Source organism: Osmerus mordax, chromosome 8 (assembly GCF_038355195.1).
Source record: "Osmerus mordax isolate fOsmMor3 chromosome 8, fOsmMor3.pri, whole genome shotgun sequence".
NCBI lineage: Eukaryota > Metazoa > Chordata > Actinopteri > Osmeriformes > Osmeridae > Osmerus > Osmerus mordax.
Window position 1 is genome coordinate 17,727,128 of NC_090057.1, and position 17,753 is coordinate 17,744,880.

Here is a 17,753-nt window from a genome sequence, read left to right on the forward strand (position 1 = left end):
TTAACGGTCGAACAGTGTCAACATGAACGACCTCAATTTACCAACGTGTCATTACAGTATATGCGCCAAGCGTTGCAGCGGTACTGGACTTGCGTATAGGATCCTATCCCCATCCGTCGCAGTTTTTATGAGATGAGGTAGGCATACCTCACTATTACGTGAATAATATGTAATATATATAGAGAGAAAATCTCAATTTGGTTAGACATTGTGCGTGGTGACAAACCAGGCGTGGGCATCCTCTCCAAAATTCTGCATGGATGTTATCATGCAAGGTACTGTATGGCATGCAGAGTGATCAATCAATGCAGGGAGGAGTTTTTGTTCGTGACGTAACCGTTGCTGTGTGAATGAGAGAAATCTCCCATTCTGTTCAAGCCTGCAATAGAGCTATTAGCTAGTTAGCTAACGTTAACTAGCCAAACATTGTATTAACACATAAGATGGACATTTCAATTAATTTACATTTCGGTTATTCCGCTTGCCCATATATTTGCAATGGTCCAATATAGCAAGGTAGGTACCTAGTCCTGAGTTCTTCATGGGCATTTTTGTCTGCCAATGCCAGTACAGTGACAACACAGCTGGCTGTATGGTAGACTATATTGACTGAAAATAGCTAGTCTAGCTAGCTACGTACTGTGACGTTAACAATACCACACTGCCCTCGTTAAGTTATTTTCAGACATAGCTCTAACACGTTAGCTACTATTCGATATAATATTAGACAATTAACTCGTTATAATTGGCCGACTAGCTATCGTTTGGCTAGGCTACCTAGTTAGCTAGTATAGGTTTGATAGCTAGCCAATCCATCTAGTTTGCAAGCTAATAAAGTGACAATTCTCGCTATTCAACATCGGCTAGCGTTTTGCTAAACAACATGACATCTGACTTAGTGCCTTTGTATTTGATCAACCTTGATTGAGGCAACGTTGAGAGTACAGTACTATCAGTACAAGTTAGCTGGCAAATGGATACCTAGCGTGTCAGTTAGCTAGCGAGCTAGCTAATTTGCTATGGCCGTAAGAGGTCGATCTCAGTTGTAAAGGCAAAATAACGTAAACTTTTATCAAACCCATGTCTTCCTCCTTGTATATGACATATATATTAATCATGCTGTTTAGGTTTAGCAGTAGTGTATAAACCAAACTCTTGTGTCAATGCAGTAAATAAGCACTGCATTGACGTGTATTAAATCAAGCCAGCAACCTTTATTTTAGCTGAACGATGGCTCATCTTGTTCTCTAGACTAGTTCATATTTTACAAAGGAAAATTATTTATTGTACTGATTTATTATGCAATGATTAGACACTTAAGTTGTTAATATTTCCATTTGTACTCAATTGTCTGCTTTTCCCCTGTTTTCAGTGAGAAGCCTGCGTCACTAATGCCAGGTGCAGGCCATTGTCGGGAGCACTCGAAGCACTCAGGATGAGTGGGGCTGTAGAGCAAACAGACATCCTGTCAGTGGCAGACGTGGTCCGGGAGAGATGGAGGGTGGTACGTACATGGCACCGGGAACAGTCATGGTATGATTTCACTCTTGACACGTCTTTCTTCTTATCCAGTTTGAAAACGTCCTGCTCTCCTTGGTGTTTTGCAGGTGAAGAAGATTGGGGGAGGAGGGTTTGGGGAGATCTACGAGGTTCTGGATCAGCTGAACCAAGCCAACGTGGCCTTGAAGGTGGAGTCTGCTCAGCAGCCCAAGCAGGTCTTGAAGATGGAGGTGGCCGTGCTCAAAAAGCTTCAAGGTAAAAACGATGTCCTATCTCCAAACACTGTAGCATACAGACTGGGGTCTTATTATGCTTTTTTCTCCCTCTTGTGTGCAGGCAAAGATCATGTGTGCCACTTTGTTGGTTGTGGCCGCAATGACCGATTCAACTATGTGGTAATGGAACTCCAGGTAGGAACTCTATAACTATAGCTGTCTCTCTAGACACGGCTAGTTTGTCGTTACCAGACAGGGTAATGGAGGTATGGCAAGTAGCAGGTTTGTGTACTTTTAAATCTGCAAAGGATGAGCAATATTTATATAAAGTAAATGAGATCTCCTCACTCAACATAATGATTTGGTGCTAAAGGGGCGGAATTTAGCAGACCTGCGCCGAACCATGACCCGCGGTACCTTCTCAGTCTCCACCACACTGCGACTGGGCCGGCAGATGCTAGAGGCCATCGAAAGCATCCATTCAGTGGGTTTCCTACATCGTGACATAAAACCGGTAAGCAGATAGGAGTTTAGACAGTGGGGACACAAGGGGCTGATGACCAAGGGGGATGATTTACTTTGAGATCAATGACTTCTTTAGCAGCTGAGACTAGAGTGACCTTTTCCCTGCTTATATAAAACCCCAGTCAAACTTTGCTATGGGACGACTGGCCAGCACATGCAGATGTTGCTACATGCTTGACTTTGGCCTGGCTCGTCAATTTACCAACTCCTGTCAGGAAGTCCGTCCTGTAAGTATTTCAACTTGGCTTTGAGGATTGTCCGTTTTATTGTTTAAAGCCATTTTGTGGGTGACTAATAGAAATAAAAGTACATTTAAACTTTTTTTAATGATTTTTATTTCTCAAGACAATAGTCTCTGCTTCTCTTTTAGCCTCGTCCTGTGGCAGGGTTCAGAGGAACCGTGCGCTATGCCTCGGTCAATGCACATAAAAACAAGGTAAGTCTGGGTAATTTATACATCTCACCATTACACTGCCATAACATTTAATGAGAAACGGCGTCCCAAATTCTTGTCTGAACTTCTGTGCTTTCCTCGAGCTCAAATGTGATTGACAGTAGTTTCACAAAATGAGCCAAGGAGGAAAACCTGTCTCTCCAACAATTGGCTAGAACAGGAGTGCTGGAAGTAGCAGGCTCCAAGGAGGATGTTTAAAAATATACAGTGGCGGGCCGTGCATTTCACGCCTAGGCCTTCAGTGACGTCATACTTGGTCCTACCTAAATGAATACACCTCATAATAGCATCAATATGACACCACGGCTCGAGAATCCATACAGAATCACACTTAAACATTACATCACCTTAACATAGGCTAGTCGAGCAACACATAATTTCCGGAGAATTTAAAATCAATAAGCTTGCATTCACAATTAAGAGTAGGAAACTAAGATCACGGATACTTTCAAAACACAAAAATAAAAGGCGATTTTACATTTACATTTTACATTTAGTAGACGCTCTTATCCAGAGCGACTTACAGTAAGTACAGGGACATTCCCCAGAGGCAAGTAGGGTGAAGTGCCTTGCCCAAGGACACAACGGGGAATCGAACTGGCAACCTTCGGATTACTAGCACGATTCCCTAACCGCTCAGCCACCTGACTCCCTGATTTTAAGAGATGAGTCAAAAAGTTTGTCCGCCAAAGTCCACCAAAAGTACGCTATGTAAGCTTAAACAAGTTTTTCCAATAAAAACTGCGCATTGTCGCTGTTTCACATGTCACTAACAAGACAATAACAAAACAAACTATTCATTGAAAATCAAAGTAAACAGATTATTTGCATTTGTTTCTGAGAATATGCAACAGCAAAACAATTGAACATGTTATGCGCCACGTTATTTACATTATAAATTGCAGATGATCCAAATGTATTTGTAAATTTTTAGTAGCCTAACTCGCGCTAACGGAATGCCCTCTTTCTGGCTCTCATGAGTGCTTATCCAATCACAGGACGTGTACATGTAAAGTTTTAAAGCGTAACAGTGCGTTTACACTGCAGCGACGCGAATCGCTTGCCATCGCTCGCCTTCCCACAGTTCACCACGCGTGGGGGCGTATCAAACAGATTAATGTAGAATTGTAGTTCTCTAAAGTCACTGTTGTAGTTGTCATGGCCAAGTGTGCAGACTTGGGTTTACGTACTCGCAACATCGATCAAAATACAACTTGTATACAAAATACAAAACTGTTTAATAGACAAACACGTTGACGTGTAAAAACGTTTTATTATATTACTCAAAGTCTCTGCTAATCTGTCGATACGGCCAGGGAGTTCCAGCCAGGCTACTACTAGCTAGTTACTAGAACAAAGTTACGTTACTAATGTGACGAGAGACTGAATTTGAAAGTACAAAAAACCCACCAGGAGCACCGACAACGTCGGCAAACCAGCGCCTGGCCTCATTCTTTTTATTAATGTCTTTGTACAAATACAGAGACGTATCGTACAGGACTGGATATGCAGCCACACAGGCGATTAGTTTCTCCTCCATCTTAAAAACTGAAAGCTAGAAATGTTTACCATGGTTGCTACGTTACGAGAAACAAGAAAACACTACAATTGGCCATCGCTAGTGAAAATCGCTCCTCATTTGTATAAAGTTGAGGAAAATCTCAACTTGATCGCGTCGCGTCGCTACCCACAATGCACCAAGCAAGCGATTCGCCTGGCTCTTAAATTATGAAAATTGCTTCTGAACTACTGTCAACAAGAGGAACTCTAGGTTCTAAAAACATTTGCGTACAAGTTATAGGAGAGTGGCCTGTCTCGTTGGCCAAGACATTATGTTATCAGTGGGACACCTGCGCGTGCTTACAAAGAAGCGCGATTCAAGGTTCGATGTCAGACAGCGTGAGCCTGATGTCATCCTCCACCTGGAGAAGTTTTCTGTACTTCATTTTGAAGGCAGTCAATTTTGAAAACCGGGCCTCGCACAGATAAGTCAAGTCAAATGGAAGAAGCAATTTTACGGTGGCATCAGTCAACTGAGGATATTCAGTCATCACACTCAACCAAAACGAAGGCAGAGAGCAAGAGCTAAAGAGGTGTCGCAATCTGGTGTCGCTCTTTAATTTGACTAAATGCTCCTCCATGGCAACTTAAAGGGATCCCTGACCCAAGCAAATGAGGTAAAATCCTCAATGAAATAAGGCCTGAATTGTTGTTTCAGCCCTTTAACATGTTGAGCGACCGTATCAATCAAATGAGAGATATTTATCCCTGTCTCTTGAATACAGTCGGCGAAGTTGGGAAACATGTCAACATTTTTATTAATCAGTCGATCAAGCCAAAGATCCAATTTGCCAATTTGGGCCGTGGCAACACCGCATTGACATGCGCAGTTCATTCTCCTGTATGTCAGCTACAGTGCGGTCACGGAATGTGCCGCTCCGGTTTTCGGCACTCACTGAACAGAGGGAAAATGCAGAAGTATTTTGTAAAGGAAACTAATGGCCGCCCCCCTTCCGATCCCCCCCTATTGAGAACCACTGGGCTATCACAATTGATAGTCTACGTTCACTTACAGCGCACGGGAGCCTGCTCTGTTGATTCTGAAGGCCTCAGGCAGATTTCATAGAGCCTGACAACTCAAGCTAGCTGAATTATGATTGGATAAAAGCTCTACCATAATATACAACACTGTCAGCAGCTCAACCAAGTGGATATAATATAACATGAAGAGAACAGACTACGGAGAATATTTTTTGTTTATGTCAGTGTATTTATTGAATGACATTAAGATGGGGGGGAATTATGAAGAAAAAATATATCCGCAACATTTTTTTATAATTTCATTTACATATTTTTTGAGGATTTTCAGGCCAGCAGAGAGAAGGCCTTGCAGGCCCTGACCCAGATTTTATTTTTTAGACCAAATTTCCCTGCCATAGCTTACACACCATGTTTATAGTGGAAAAAACTTAACTTCTGTACCTTTTTAAGGAGAGTTCATTGAGGAGAGCCTGGGAGTGCACATCTATGTTTCCTCACCTGTACATTATCTGGTTTTGCAGGAGATGGGCCGCCATGATGACCTCTGGTCTCTCTTCTACATGCTGGTGGAGTTCATGGTGGGACAGCTACCATGGAGGAAGGTCAAAGACAAAGTAAGAATTGGTGGAAAAAATACTTACTCTAGCTAAATGTGCTCAGCAGGTTCTGTTTGTGTTTATCTTTTTCATCCTTCTTTTCCTTATTTGTCCTGTCCTCCTAATTAGGAGCAAGTAGGTAATCTAAAGGAGACATATGACCATCGCCTCATGCTGAAACATCTCCCGTCTGAGTTAAGCATCTTCCTCGATCATATCCTGACCCTGGACTACTTCACCAAGCCAGACTATCAGGTACTTTATCAGTCACACGTAATTCATTCATTCCCAATCTGTTAGCAAAAAAAGTCTTAGTTTTATCTACAGTTGCAGTTAGAAGTATGTGAACCCTTTGGAAAGACCTGGATTTCTTTATAAATTGGTCATGAAATGTAATCCTGTCAGTCACAAGCAGTCTGCTTCAGTTAATAACACTAAAAACTTGATTAAAATTTGTTTGCCATACAGTATAAACATTCACAGGGCACAGTGGACAAAGTATGTAACCCCCTAGGCAACTAACTTCTCCAAAAGCTAATTGGAGTCAGGAGTTAGGTAACCAAGAGCCCAATCCAGGCCTTGAAATTAACTTTTTTACTTGGTGGCACTGGTGATCCCAACTGAAAAGTTATTAGCACCAGCAAAAATGTATGAGCACCCACCGAATACTCTAATAATTAGGGTTGCAAAGGGGCGGAAAGTTTACGGAAAGCTTCCACGGGAAATTTGTCTCGGGAATTTGGGGAATTTTGAAAAAAAGCATATAACAAGGAACTTCAATGTAGTTGAGAACAAGACTATGCACGCCTAGCTCAGCTGGACCCTGAATGCAGCTGGTTGGGAACATTGTCTGCCAGAAACATAAACCTAAAACGTTCTGTTGTTTTTGAACGTCTTTGTCATCAGTGTTGAGTCTGAACATTTCAGCCCTATGCTTGGCAAGTGTGAGAGCGCCGAATTGCGTAGATGCCAAGAGCGGTATTGCGGTACAGATAGAGATTTCAATTATAGCTCGCAAAATTTTTGGAGCTGTGAACTTAGTTAAAAATGTTGAATTATGAACTGAACTAGTTCATTTTAAAATTTGTGAACTATGAACTGAACTAGTTCATGTAGAAAGTGATCTTTCCCAACACTGTTTGTCATTACCTAGCATATTGATTACTTGGTAAAATTAAGCCATGTTCATTTTAATACCAAGTTTATTTGTATACAGTAGACTAACTTTTCACAGCAGTGAGAGTAGGATTTATGTATGTCCAGTTGTATTATAAAAGTTTGCATGCATGTCTGCTTATGACAAGGTAAATACAGTTAAATTACCCAAAAATGTCCAGTTTATTCCTGTTAATTCACGTATATTCCCGTTAATTCCCGTGGAAAGTTTCCAACTTTGAATATTCCTGGGATTTTGCAACCCTACTAATAATAGTGAGAAATGTTTGAGTCTCATGGTGAATGCATGAGACTTGAGAGCCCTGGATTTATTTTGCGTGCTAGTTAGCTACATTTACATTCAGTCATTTAGCAGACGCTCTTATCCAGAGCGATTTACAGTAAGTACAGGGACATTCCCCCGAGGCAAGTAGGGTGAAGTGCCTTGCCCAAGGACACAACGTCAGTTTGCATGACCGGGAATCGAACTGGCAACCTTCGGATTACTAGCCCGATTCCCTCACCGCTCAGCCACCTGACTCCCTAACCCTAGCTCCTTGTCATGTGACAACGGAGCGCAGTGACAAGGAGTGACTGACGGCTAAAATTAACCAATCTAAAAACTGTATTAAAGTTTATAATGTAGAAGATAAAGTTTAATTGGTTATGGAAAGTTGGATAAAACGGTGGACCGGTCATTGTATCAGCTCACAGCAGGCAAGTACTGTGTAGTAGGCTAATTAGTGAGCGTTTTGTAAGAAATTTAAACAGCTTGCACCATAACAATTATTTGCACTTGCACAAATACTCTAAAATATATTTTGAGTTCGCCTAGACACAATTTTAGGAGCATATGGCGACCAAAATGTTTGCAATTTCAAGCCCTGCAATCAATGAGACAAGATTGAAGGTGTTGGTCAGAGCTGCCCTATAAATACCATTTTGAGTTTGCTATTCACAAGAAGCATTGACTGATGTAAATCATTCCTCAAAAGAACTTCTCAGAAGACCTACAATTAAGACTTCTTGTAAAGCTGGAAAGGGTTACAGAAGTATCTATCTAGCCTTGATGTTCATCAGTGCACAGTAAGACAAATTGTCTATAAATGGAGACCGTTTAGTACTCTTGCTACTCCTCCAGCAAAGATGACAGCAAGAACAGCACAGAATGCTATTGGAGATCAAGAAGATTTCTGTTGAAGGGTTAGTGAAGCCTTCCATACGCAAAACAATAAACTGGATGGATAGATGACTTCTGTGTGTTAATGGGAGGACACCAACAGAGAAAGCCTCAGCTGTCCAAAACCCATAGCTGCACGTCTGCAGTTTGCTAAACAAAGTTCCACAGCGCTACTGGCATGATATTCTGTAGCCAGATGAAAAAAGACAAGGTATTTTGAAGAAACACACAATGCTATATGTGGAGAGAAAAATGGAACAGCACACTTAACATCCAATGTCATCCAAACGGTAAAGAATGGTGGAGGGACATCATTGTTATTGTTCCACTGAACAATAACTTTCCAAGTTTATCAAGACATTTGGCAGGAGAAAGTAAGGCCATCTGTCTGCCAACAGAAGTTGGGTGATGCAACAGGACAACAACTCAAACCACAGGAGTAAAATCAACGAGAGTGGGTTCAATGGAATAAAATGTACCTTCTGGAGTGGCCTAGTCAGTCCTGACCTCAGCCCGATTGAGATGCTTAACCTCAAGAGTGCAGAAACTGTTTTGTGTGGAAGAACAGTCAAAAGTTCCTTCTGACTGTTGTAGAGGTCACATCTACAACTGAAGGAAATGTTTGCTTGATGTTATTGCTGCATAAAAGGGTCAACTAGTTATTGAATCCAAGGGTTCACATAGCGTTTCCAGCCTGCCCATTGAATGTTTACATGGTATGTTATATAAATACAAGAACATTTATAATTAGCTTATCAGTAGTGTAAGGTAGTTTGTCTAATATGACTTTGTTTAATATCAGATAAATGTTATTGCCAAGTTATGCAGAAATAGAGGTAGTTTCAAAGGGTTCAAATACTTTTTCTTGCAGCTGTACTGGTATTTACTTTGTACTATCCGTGCTCAATGCTGTTTATTTGGCCTGTTCTTGATGCAGCTTTTGATGTCCTTGTTTGAGAACGCTATGAAAAGCCACAACGTGTTGGAGAATGACCCCTATGACTGGGAGAAGGGTGATACTGAGGATATGCTGACCATTACTGCCTCAGCCACCACGGCCCAGCAACTCACCCGCCTCACACCAGCATACCTGGGGTCAGTACTGACACTATCACACACCAGCATACCTGGGGTCAGTACTGACACTATCACAAACCAGCAGACCTGGGGTCAGTAGTGATACAATCACTGAGTATACAGAAATCGGATGGGTTTGTTTTAAGGTTAAAGAGATTTAACAGTGTATCTAGCTTACTTTCCACAAGAGCAATGCATTGTTTGGAATCTTAACTATTTGATTACTTTACCTCCTGAAAGTGATGCCACTGGTCAACTTTAGCTGAATCAGCTGCCATATTTTCCTTAATTGACTGGTTCCAAATGTATATTTCAATTTAATCATTGGGATGTGTGTCAAGTAGGGCTGTCCCCACCAGTGTTGTAGACCACATTTTGAAGGTCTTGTCTCGGAATCGGACAAAGAGGAATCAGGATTTTATTTCAAGACCCGTCAAGACCACAATTGCGGGAATATCACTAAATTGCCTGTGCATTGTTTAATTAATTTGTTAATAGGCCTATCATTACTGTTAATGGATGTAAAACGTCACGCTTCAAATGCAACCAATAACTTAACTCATTTCTCATTTGAAATGACCCATCACCCCTCCTCGCACATCAAAAATGAATGAGGGAGATGGGTGAAACAGTGGCTGTCTGAAGATGTTGGTCAAATCTGCTATAATTAGATTTGGTTACCTGAGCCACAAAGAGTTTACAATAACTTCCAAAAGAAAACACACAGCTTGTGTAAATTCTGCAAAGAGACGCTCACTGAGACGGCTGGGACTAGGCCTACATCGAACTTGTACCGGCATTTAGAAAGAAAACATTAAAAAAAAAGTAAGCTAGGCGTAATTGACGCTAGCAAAGCTAGCTACCTACAATTTTCAATCTGCCTCTGTACCAAAACTCTTCCCCCATTACACATCGATTTAGCGAGTATTAATACTGTATGTTTTAGGGCGTTAGTTTCAGTTGCTTGCCAGATTTTGTTTGTGATAACGAGCCAAGCCACATAAATCTATGTAGCTAATGATGAATATAAAGTTGTTACACCAGCGTTAACTCATGTCAGCTTCATACCTCTCCCGACTTAATAATGTTAAGTTAAATGCTGCTGTACCGCGCTCCTTCACTTGGGTGAGAGAGAGATGTGATAGCAGAAATCGAGTAGCCTACTAACGCCTGGGACACACTGGCTGCGAAGCGCCTGGAAGTGCTGCCTTTTTTCTTTTGGTGCCCATGTTATCAAATGGGACCGACCACACTGGCTTCAAAGCGCTGCGATTGCCTGTGATCTGCAGCGATCTAATTTTTTCTCGAGCTGCAGGATGATAAAATACACCATATTAGTTGATATATTTGAATGAAAAAAGCATGTTAAGATTTTACTACATTAATTGTAGACTATTTGACAAGGACAATGTAGATATGGATCAATGCTGGGATATAGCCAATGCCATGTTTATGTACCATGTCGGCGTAAAAGAAAGCTCAGAGTAGCTGAAAGGCTTGGTAACCGGCGCAGAGAAATGTGCGTCTGGTGTGAACAGCTTTGACCCAGTTGTAGCCGATCGTGGCGCTGCGCGGCGCTTCCAGGCGCTTTTTTTTTATTTATTATATCGGCATTTGGTAACAATAGGACTGGTGACACGAGGCTTATTATTAGTAATAGCTAATTTTATAGCGGCTGAATCTGGAATGTCCAGCAGCTAGCTCTACATTGAGTCAGATCGGGAAAATGTTTGTACATTTGTGTTTGTCTAGTTGTCAATCTCCCTTCTAACGTATGTATTTCTTTCATATTATCTCTTAAAACAGTGAGGTAAAACATCACACAAAATGGTTTGATGAAAAACATTGTGACATTTATATAAATAAAAAAAAAACGTTCAAATTTCGATTAGTCGATTTTTAGAAGTGTTCAGTCGAGTCTTGGTCGACCAAAGAAAATCTTAGTCGGGGACAGCCCTACTGTCAAGTCAGCTAAGCCTTTTCTGGAACAAAAACCTGCAGTGTCAGCCAGATCCCTCAAACGCTTGCTACTGTAATTTACACCAAAAGAAGCAGCTGAATGACCTTTGTCTGTGTGTGTGTGTGTGTGTGTGTGTGTGTGTGTGTGTGTGCGTGTGTGCATGCCCCCAGCATGGCCAATGCGTCTGTGCTCCCTGGGGAGCTGCAGAGGGAAAACACAGAGGACGTCCTGCAGGGTGAGCGGCTCAGCGACGCAGACAACTGCCCCCCCATCCCCGCCCAGAACACCCAGGGGGTAGACGTGTGGGAGGAGATGGACCGCAACCGCAACCACAAGCAGACCCAACCTATCGCCAGGAAGGTTAGAAAGTGCACCGACAGAGGGCAGTTAACACACCAGATGTTTTTAGCCCGGTTTACCCCCCTCCCCATGGTGAAACACAACATCTGAACCAGGAAGCTATTTAGTTCTCTGGAGGGACTAGTTCAGCTGCAATACCTTGGCCATGCTCAACACTCCTGGTACCAAACTGGGGTGCGTTTCCCGAAAGAATCGTAAGCCTAAGTTTATCGTAGAGTCCATCGTACGACGGATCTTAGTTGTACGGGCCGTTTCCCGACGCCATCGTAGCTAAAGAGGCACTTGAAAATGCTCGTAGATTAACGAGAGCTCCAGAGCAGTCGTAGATTGCTAAGTGCATCGTAGCAAAGAGACTCAGTGGAGACACACGTAAGCCGACCATGAAAACTACATTAGACTAATGCTGAAAGTTACTTTAGATGGAAAATACGATTATTTTGGTTGTCTTTTTACACCAGTTACGCTGGAACTGGGATATTTGTTAGTGAACCATACAAGTTTAAGTGCCGAAAAAATATCTGAATCCGGTTTATTCTCAAGTAAATTTAGGTTACACAAAATAATTTGATTTGGGGTGTTTGGCACATGCAATAAACAAAGGTAGATTTAACAAACCATTGTCAGTCTTATTCAAAATACTATAAAATTGAAATATGGCTGTTGTAATGTGCAATAGTAACTAGAAATGCATTAACGAAACGCTTTTACGAGTGCAATAACACAACAACAATTGAACATTGAAGATGTTTATTAGAATTATAGGGCTGGTAGCACGCCAACGCTCGGTGGATGAAGAGGCTAGGTGGCAGAGCCAAGGCTGATGTTGGGAGATGGTAGCACCCAGGAAATGGAAGGACTCCACAGTGTTGGCTGGGAGGGAGTGAACTCATACAAAAATCATAAAAGCCATTGAAGATAACTTAAGTCCTGCACTGCAGATTTGTCCCCTCTGGTTGTGGGGAATTGGATGTGGTCTGGGATGTGGCAAAGTAATGCAGTTGTTACAGCCTGCACAGATCTTGACATTGAGGCCTTGGAGAGCCCATGTCCATCTCCAAGAACCTCCAGAAAACTGCCAGTGGCATAGAACCTTACACTGCCAGAAGTTGGGTTGCAGGGGTCAGTGCAAGGACCTCCTTGTTAGCCTCTGCAGGTCTGCTTCTATGTGGTTCAGGAGCATCATGATATCATGAAGTCATCTGACATATCTTATGAGTATCATTGATCAACCATCAATTAAAGTAGAGTTGATTATTCATGTCAGAAACAATGATTCCATGTTGAAGACATGGGGTATTCATTACTTATGTATTTGTCACAATGTCATTTGTGGCCAATATGTGAGAATCATGAGATTGCAAACATGGTCTTGGAAAGCTGTTGGCCTATGATTGCAAGATTGTAGATATCGTCAACACTAGAAAATAAGACAGTAAATATGTTGGATTGAGATGCTTGTATTTGTACATTGAATTATTTAGGCTGCTAGCTGGGACATGCCATGTGTGATACCATTTATATGCATGGTTTTAAACCTTGTCGTTCAATCAAGTAGTAAATGTAGGACTCATGGAAAGTGGAGTACCGAGAAGAGTTAAAAACCAAGGCACAAGTAATTTGAGAAATGGTTGTTTATTGGAATTTGTTCTCCCTGCTCCTGCTCCTCACATGGATCTATAAGGTGAAACAACATGTAAGGATTGGACAGGCAACACTGAATATATGATACAATACACAAATCAACCTTAACTTAATTTAAATAAACATTGTATGCTTAGGCTATAAATTTGACACTACCTTGTTGATTGGGCAGAAGAATAGGCACAGAAATGGAGGGCCTTGTGAACATCTCTTCAAACAAGAGCTTCCTCTCCTCAATTTGGAGACGAGCCCACTTAATTTCCAAGACCTCCTCTTGGTATTTAGCATCCTGTGTCGCAGATTGCAGGGTCCTAACACCGGTGTAAAAGTCAGATGCAGCATAGTTTGCCCGTTCACTTTATTGTCTTTGCCTTCATGTAGCATCATACAATGTACATTGAAAAGTACTAAAATAAGTAGCCTATAATAAATGTAAAGTTTTCTGTAGCGACAACAAAATATTTTGTGTACAGTAATTCGTCAATTACTTTGGTTAACGTTTTAATTTTAAAGTCTTAAAGTTACGTCAGAAGAATCACATTTCAGTACAATGGACAGCGTCTTGTAAGAGACACGTACGATGGTTCTCCTTACGAGTATGTTCGGGAAACGCACGTAAGAAATAACGATGGATCGTTATTTTGATCGTAGAGAACCCTCGTAACAGCTACGATCCATCGTTATCGGGAAACGAAGCCCATGATTACTACACTGTTTAATTTCTGCCATCTAGTTAATTACATTTCTCACTTTTGTGGCTAAATTATTTAGGGAATAGAAGATACAATTTGACTTGACAGATCCATGGAAACTGAAAACAAAACCCCTGCAGATGGATGCCAAAAACTGCAGTTTTTTGTCAGAGTTACTGTTGTTTTGCGACACATTTCTATGAGCTGGTCTTTCTCACAGGTGGTGAGTGAAGATGAGCACAGTCAGAACCAGGGGAACCAGAGCCCCAACACAGGCTCCATCCAGAGCTCTCCTCGCCGGGTGCGCTCCGAGACCATGTTCCTGGACCGGGCGGCCCCGCTGCTGAGGAGGATGAGGCACAGCCAGAGCCTGGCATTTGAGAAGAGGCTGGCCCCCGAGCCCAAACCCACCATTGAACGCTTCTTGGAGGCCTAGTCAGTACCAGAACCGCTCCCTCCTCTGATATACTCCACAGCTTCTCTAAAGCCATTGTCTTCTGCTGCTTAAACAGCTGTAGTTAACAAAATATTTTACTGCAAAGCTGTTTTTATTGAGGCCTGCAGCAAGTAAAGGCTCAAAGAAGTATTGTCAGTAGCAGTAATGATGATTAATAATGTGCTAATGTATGGTTTTGGACTGCAAATGGACTGGTAACACAACTGGATTGTGTGTTTCATATAATCACTGGTCTCGTTAATGGACCTAACTTGACCTGTCGTGCGATTTGTTTCTCCAGTCTGGGTAAGCAGCGACTGGGGCTGTCCCAGGAGAGAGAGAAGCCCATTCCTGAGAGGACTGTAGGGGAGCAGGCAACTTCCTGTAACGAGGACCGTCCAGTGGCAGGGACCCCCGCCCAGGAGGAGGATTTGGGCCCCGTACCTCTGGAGGGAAACTCCCAGGAGTGGGTGATGCTGGAGCTGGAGCAGAAGCCACAAGGAGAGGCCCTGGCCGAGGACCCGTCTTACCTCCCGGAGGCAGCTCCCTGCAGCCCTGTCCTGTCTCACATGGCCATGCCCTGCACCTGGTTGCTGGGCCACCGCAGGCTGCCAGGCATGCTGGGACAGATGCCCTCTGTCCTCCCTCGAGGACGAGCCCAGCTGGAGCAGGTGAGAGCATGCGTCACGCAGTGTGATAATGCTTCCAAACACCTTGTTTGGGTGTTCCTTTGTGTTCTTCTTTCCCCTTCTTAATCTGTGTACTAAAATGTACTTACTGTAAGTCGCTCTGGATAAGAGCGTCTGCTAAATGACTAAATGTCTAAATGTAATCTCTCCTAAACATGTGTTCCATCCCCAGTCTGTGCCCACTCATCTTGTGCCACAGTCCCCAGTACAGGAAAAGAGTACTGCCATACCTCTGGAGGCCCCATTCATGGAAGCAGCCCCAGCAGAAGGACCAGGGGAGGGAGAGGTGGTGGAGCCAGCCTCCAGCCCAGTGCCAAGCCTGGCCACAACCACCCCAGCTCACCTGGCCAAAGACCCAGAGAGTGACTCCGGCCTACCCGACCGCTCCTCCGAGCCCAACCAGCACCCCAGGGCCAAGCCATCTGGAGAGGCCGCCTCCCCTCCTCCCCCCCTACTCAGGCGCAGGGACTCCCCTGCCTCCCCGAGGTCGAGCCGTATCCCGGTACGGGACGCCAACGCCCCCCTTGACCCCCTCGCCCGGGAGCTGGCAGCCGAGAAGCGCCATCGCTGGAGCAGCCCCCTCCCCGGCTCCCCCACCCACTCCCCCTCGCCCTCTCTGTCCTGTGACAACCTGCCCTGCGCCCTGCCCCGGGACCGTCTCTCCTGCTCCGACTGGCTTGGAGAGGAGCCCCTGTCCCTATCCTCCTCCTCTGGCAGCAGGAGCAAGATCCCGCGCCCTGTCAGCTCTCCCCTTGCTCCGGAGCTGGCGGGCCGCTTCCTGCCTCGCCCCCCTCCTGGGAAACCTCCCACCCGGCCAGCTGTAGACACCAGGTAGGAGCACCACTGGACAGCTCTGCTTTTATGTTGTTTCCACCTCATCAGAAGCAGCATCTACTACTGCTATGATTTGAAGTGAATGATTGTCCTGGTCCAAGTTTGTTAACACGTAAACCCCCCCCTTCATTAGGCGTCGCCGGTTCCGGGTTCGAGCCAGCAGCACCAGCGATGCGGACTTCCTCGCTAGCCTAACCCAGCTGATGCAGGAGCGGGCCGTGTTCAGCCCTCCGCCCCGCCCCCGCAGCTCCTCCAATGCCCTGCAGCGATCCCTCAGCTCCTCCCCCTCCCGCCAGGAGCTCCACCAGGGAGGGGCCTTCCCGGGGTGGAGCCGCTCCCCCTCCAGCATCTCAGGGTCCCCCCCTCCCAGGGGCTTGTGGGGGGCCGCGCTGGGTCACCGAGGGGGGGGGCCCAGCCACGAAGGGAGGGGCTCCGGCAAAGTGAGCCGATGACTGGATAGGTGGAGGGGGGGTGGTGGTACAGCAACTAACATGATGCTGTATCTTGTCCATGTATGTACAGAAGGCCGTTTCTGGCCCAGCCTCATGGAAGCATGTGTAAATACCTTATCTACTCAAGGGAATGTACTGTATGAATTGTAAAATGTATGATAAAAAATGTATTTATTTATTTATTTGATGGATGTTTCTCAAAAGTACTTGACAATGTGGCTTGATTCAAGGAATGACTCAAACCTGGAAATTGCCAACTCTTCTTTATCCATTATCTTAACACTACATACTATAAGACCAAAAAGATCTGTACTCCACAGTATTTGAGGGATGTAAAAAAATATTATAATAACTGCTGCGGTGTAGATATGTATCATTAGAACTAAAGAAAAACTGTAGAAAGAGAATTGGAGAGCAAGTAAGTGGCATTCCATATGAACCTCACTATACAAACATCAGCATTAATATTGTCAAGGATCAGGGCATGTAGTCTAATCTAAACTTCATTAGTTTACGCAGAAACTAGTATGTAGAATGTAATGTATTATTCTGACGTATCTAGAAATATTACACATTCTAGCGTATTAGCAATGTGTTTGTATGGTTTTATTTGCTAAGAAAAGAGAGGTCATCGAAAATGTTGGAATGTAAATGCACTCGTGCTGAAGTGTAAGTGCATGGATATCATTGCAAATGACTTGCATTTTTTTTTTGTACAGTGTTGGCTTTAACTGTATTTTTTATCAACTGGTCCATATCAAATATATTATCATGCAGACCAGCGAACAATGTCTTTTTCTAATCATCTTATGACATTAAGAATACACTACAATTATCTTTTGCTGAAATTAATAATCTTTCTTTTCTGACCTTGAAACTTATTTCGCAAAATGTATTAAGTCCTCTAGAAAAACGTTCTGGCCTAACCTACATAACATGTCCATTCCTGTCTCCCCTATATATAACCTGTTTATCTTGAGTCCGAGCCTATGGAATAACCGCCATTTAATTTGCTGGATTGTTATTTTCATCATTTCAGTATGAGCAGAGTTAGTACCAGAGCACTGAGGCCTGGGAGTGTTGTTGACTGCATTTTTGAGGAACAATGCTTAAGGTAGTGAGTATGTGGTTCCTGTTAGATCATGGTTCCAGTCTTAGCTGGTGGTAGCCTGACGGTATCATCACTGACAAAGAAAATATGAGGACGTACAACCCAGTATCACAATGTTGTGAGTCTAAACTTCAAGGCTGCAGAAATTCAGACAAAGACATACTATTTCGATTTCATGTGTGAACCCGTAATCATTAAGCTCCATATACTGCATACAAAGAGCATGAATATTGTTGCCAAGGACTTTGTAAATGTTGGCTGGTAGTTTATTTGTTTTGTACTTATTTATTTTGTTATACTTCGATCAAATATACAGACCAGTAACTGTTTAAATT

General features: G+C 43.3%; 1 protein-coding gene across 1 annotated transcript; it reads left to right on the forward strand.

The window, feature by feature from the left end:
- Positions 1-390: 390 nt before the first annotated feature.
- On the forward strand, positions 391-17,676 carry ttbk2b (tau tubulin kinase 2b). The gene is made up of 15 exons (XM_067241574.1): positions 391-516; positions 1,373-1,504; positions 1,608-1,755; positions 1,837-1,910; positions 2,089-2,229; positions 2,363-2,467; positions 2,611-2,676; positions 5,757-5,849; positions 5,961-6,086; positions 9,104-9,261; positions 11,374-11,563; positions 14,117-14,331; positions 14,634-15,003; positions 15,194-15,852; positions 15,989-17,676. Exons 2-15 carry the CDS (start codon positions 1,436-1,438, stop codon positions 16,305-16,307), a joined length of 2,733 nt encoding a protein of 910 aa, XP_067097675.1. The 5' UTR covers positions 391-516; positions 1,373-1,435; the 3' UTR covers positions 16,308-17,676.
- Positions 17,677-17,753: the final 77 nt, after the last annotated feature.

Bases quoted from the DNA above. Each gene is read 5' to 3' on its own strand.
- ttbk2b (XM_067241574.1), top strand. From the start codon at position 1,436: ATGAGTGGGGCTGTAGAGCAAACAGACATCCTGTCAGTGGCAGACGTG. The intron at 2,230-2,362 runs GTAAGCAGATAG...ATAAAACCCCAG, and splicing joins TACATCGTGACATAAAACCG to TCAAACTTTGCTATGGGACG. The intron at 11,564-14,116 runs GTTAGAAAGTGC...TCTTTCTCACAG, and splicing joins CCCAACCTATCGCCAGGAAG to GTGGTGAGTGAAGATGAGCA.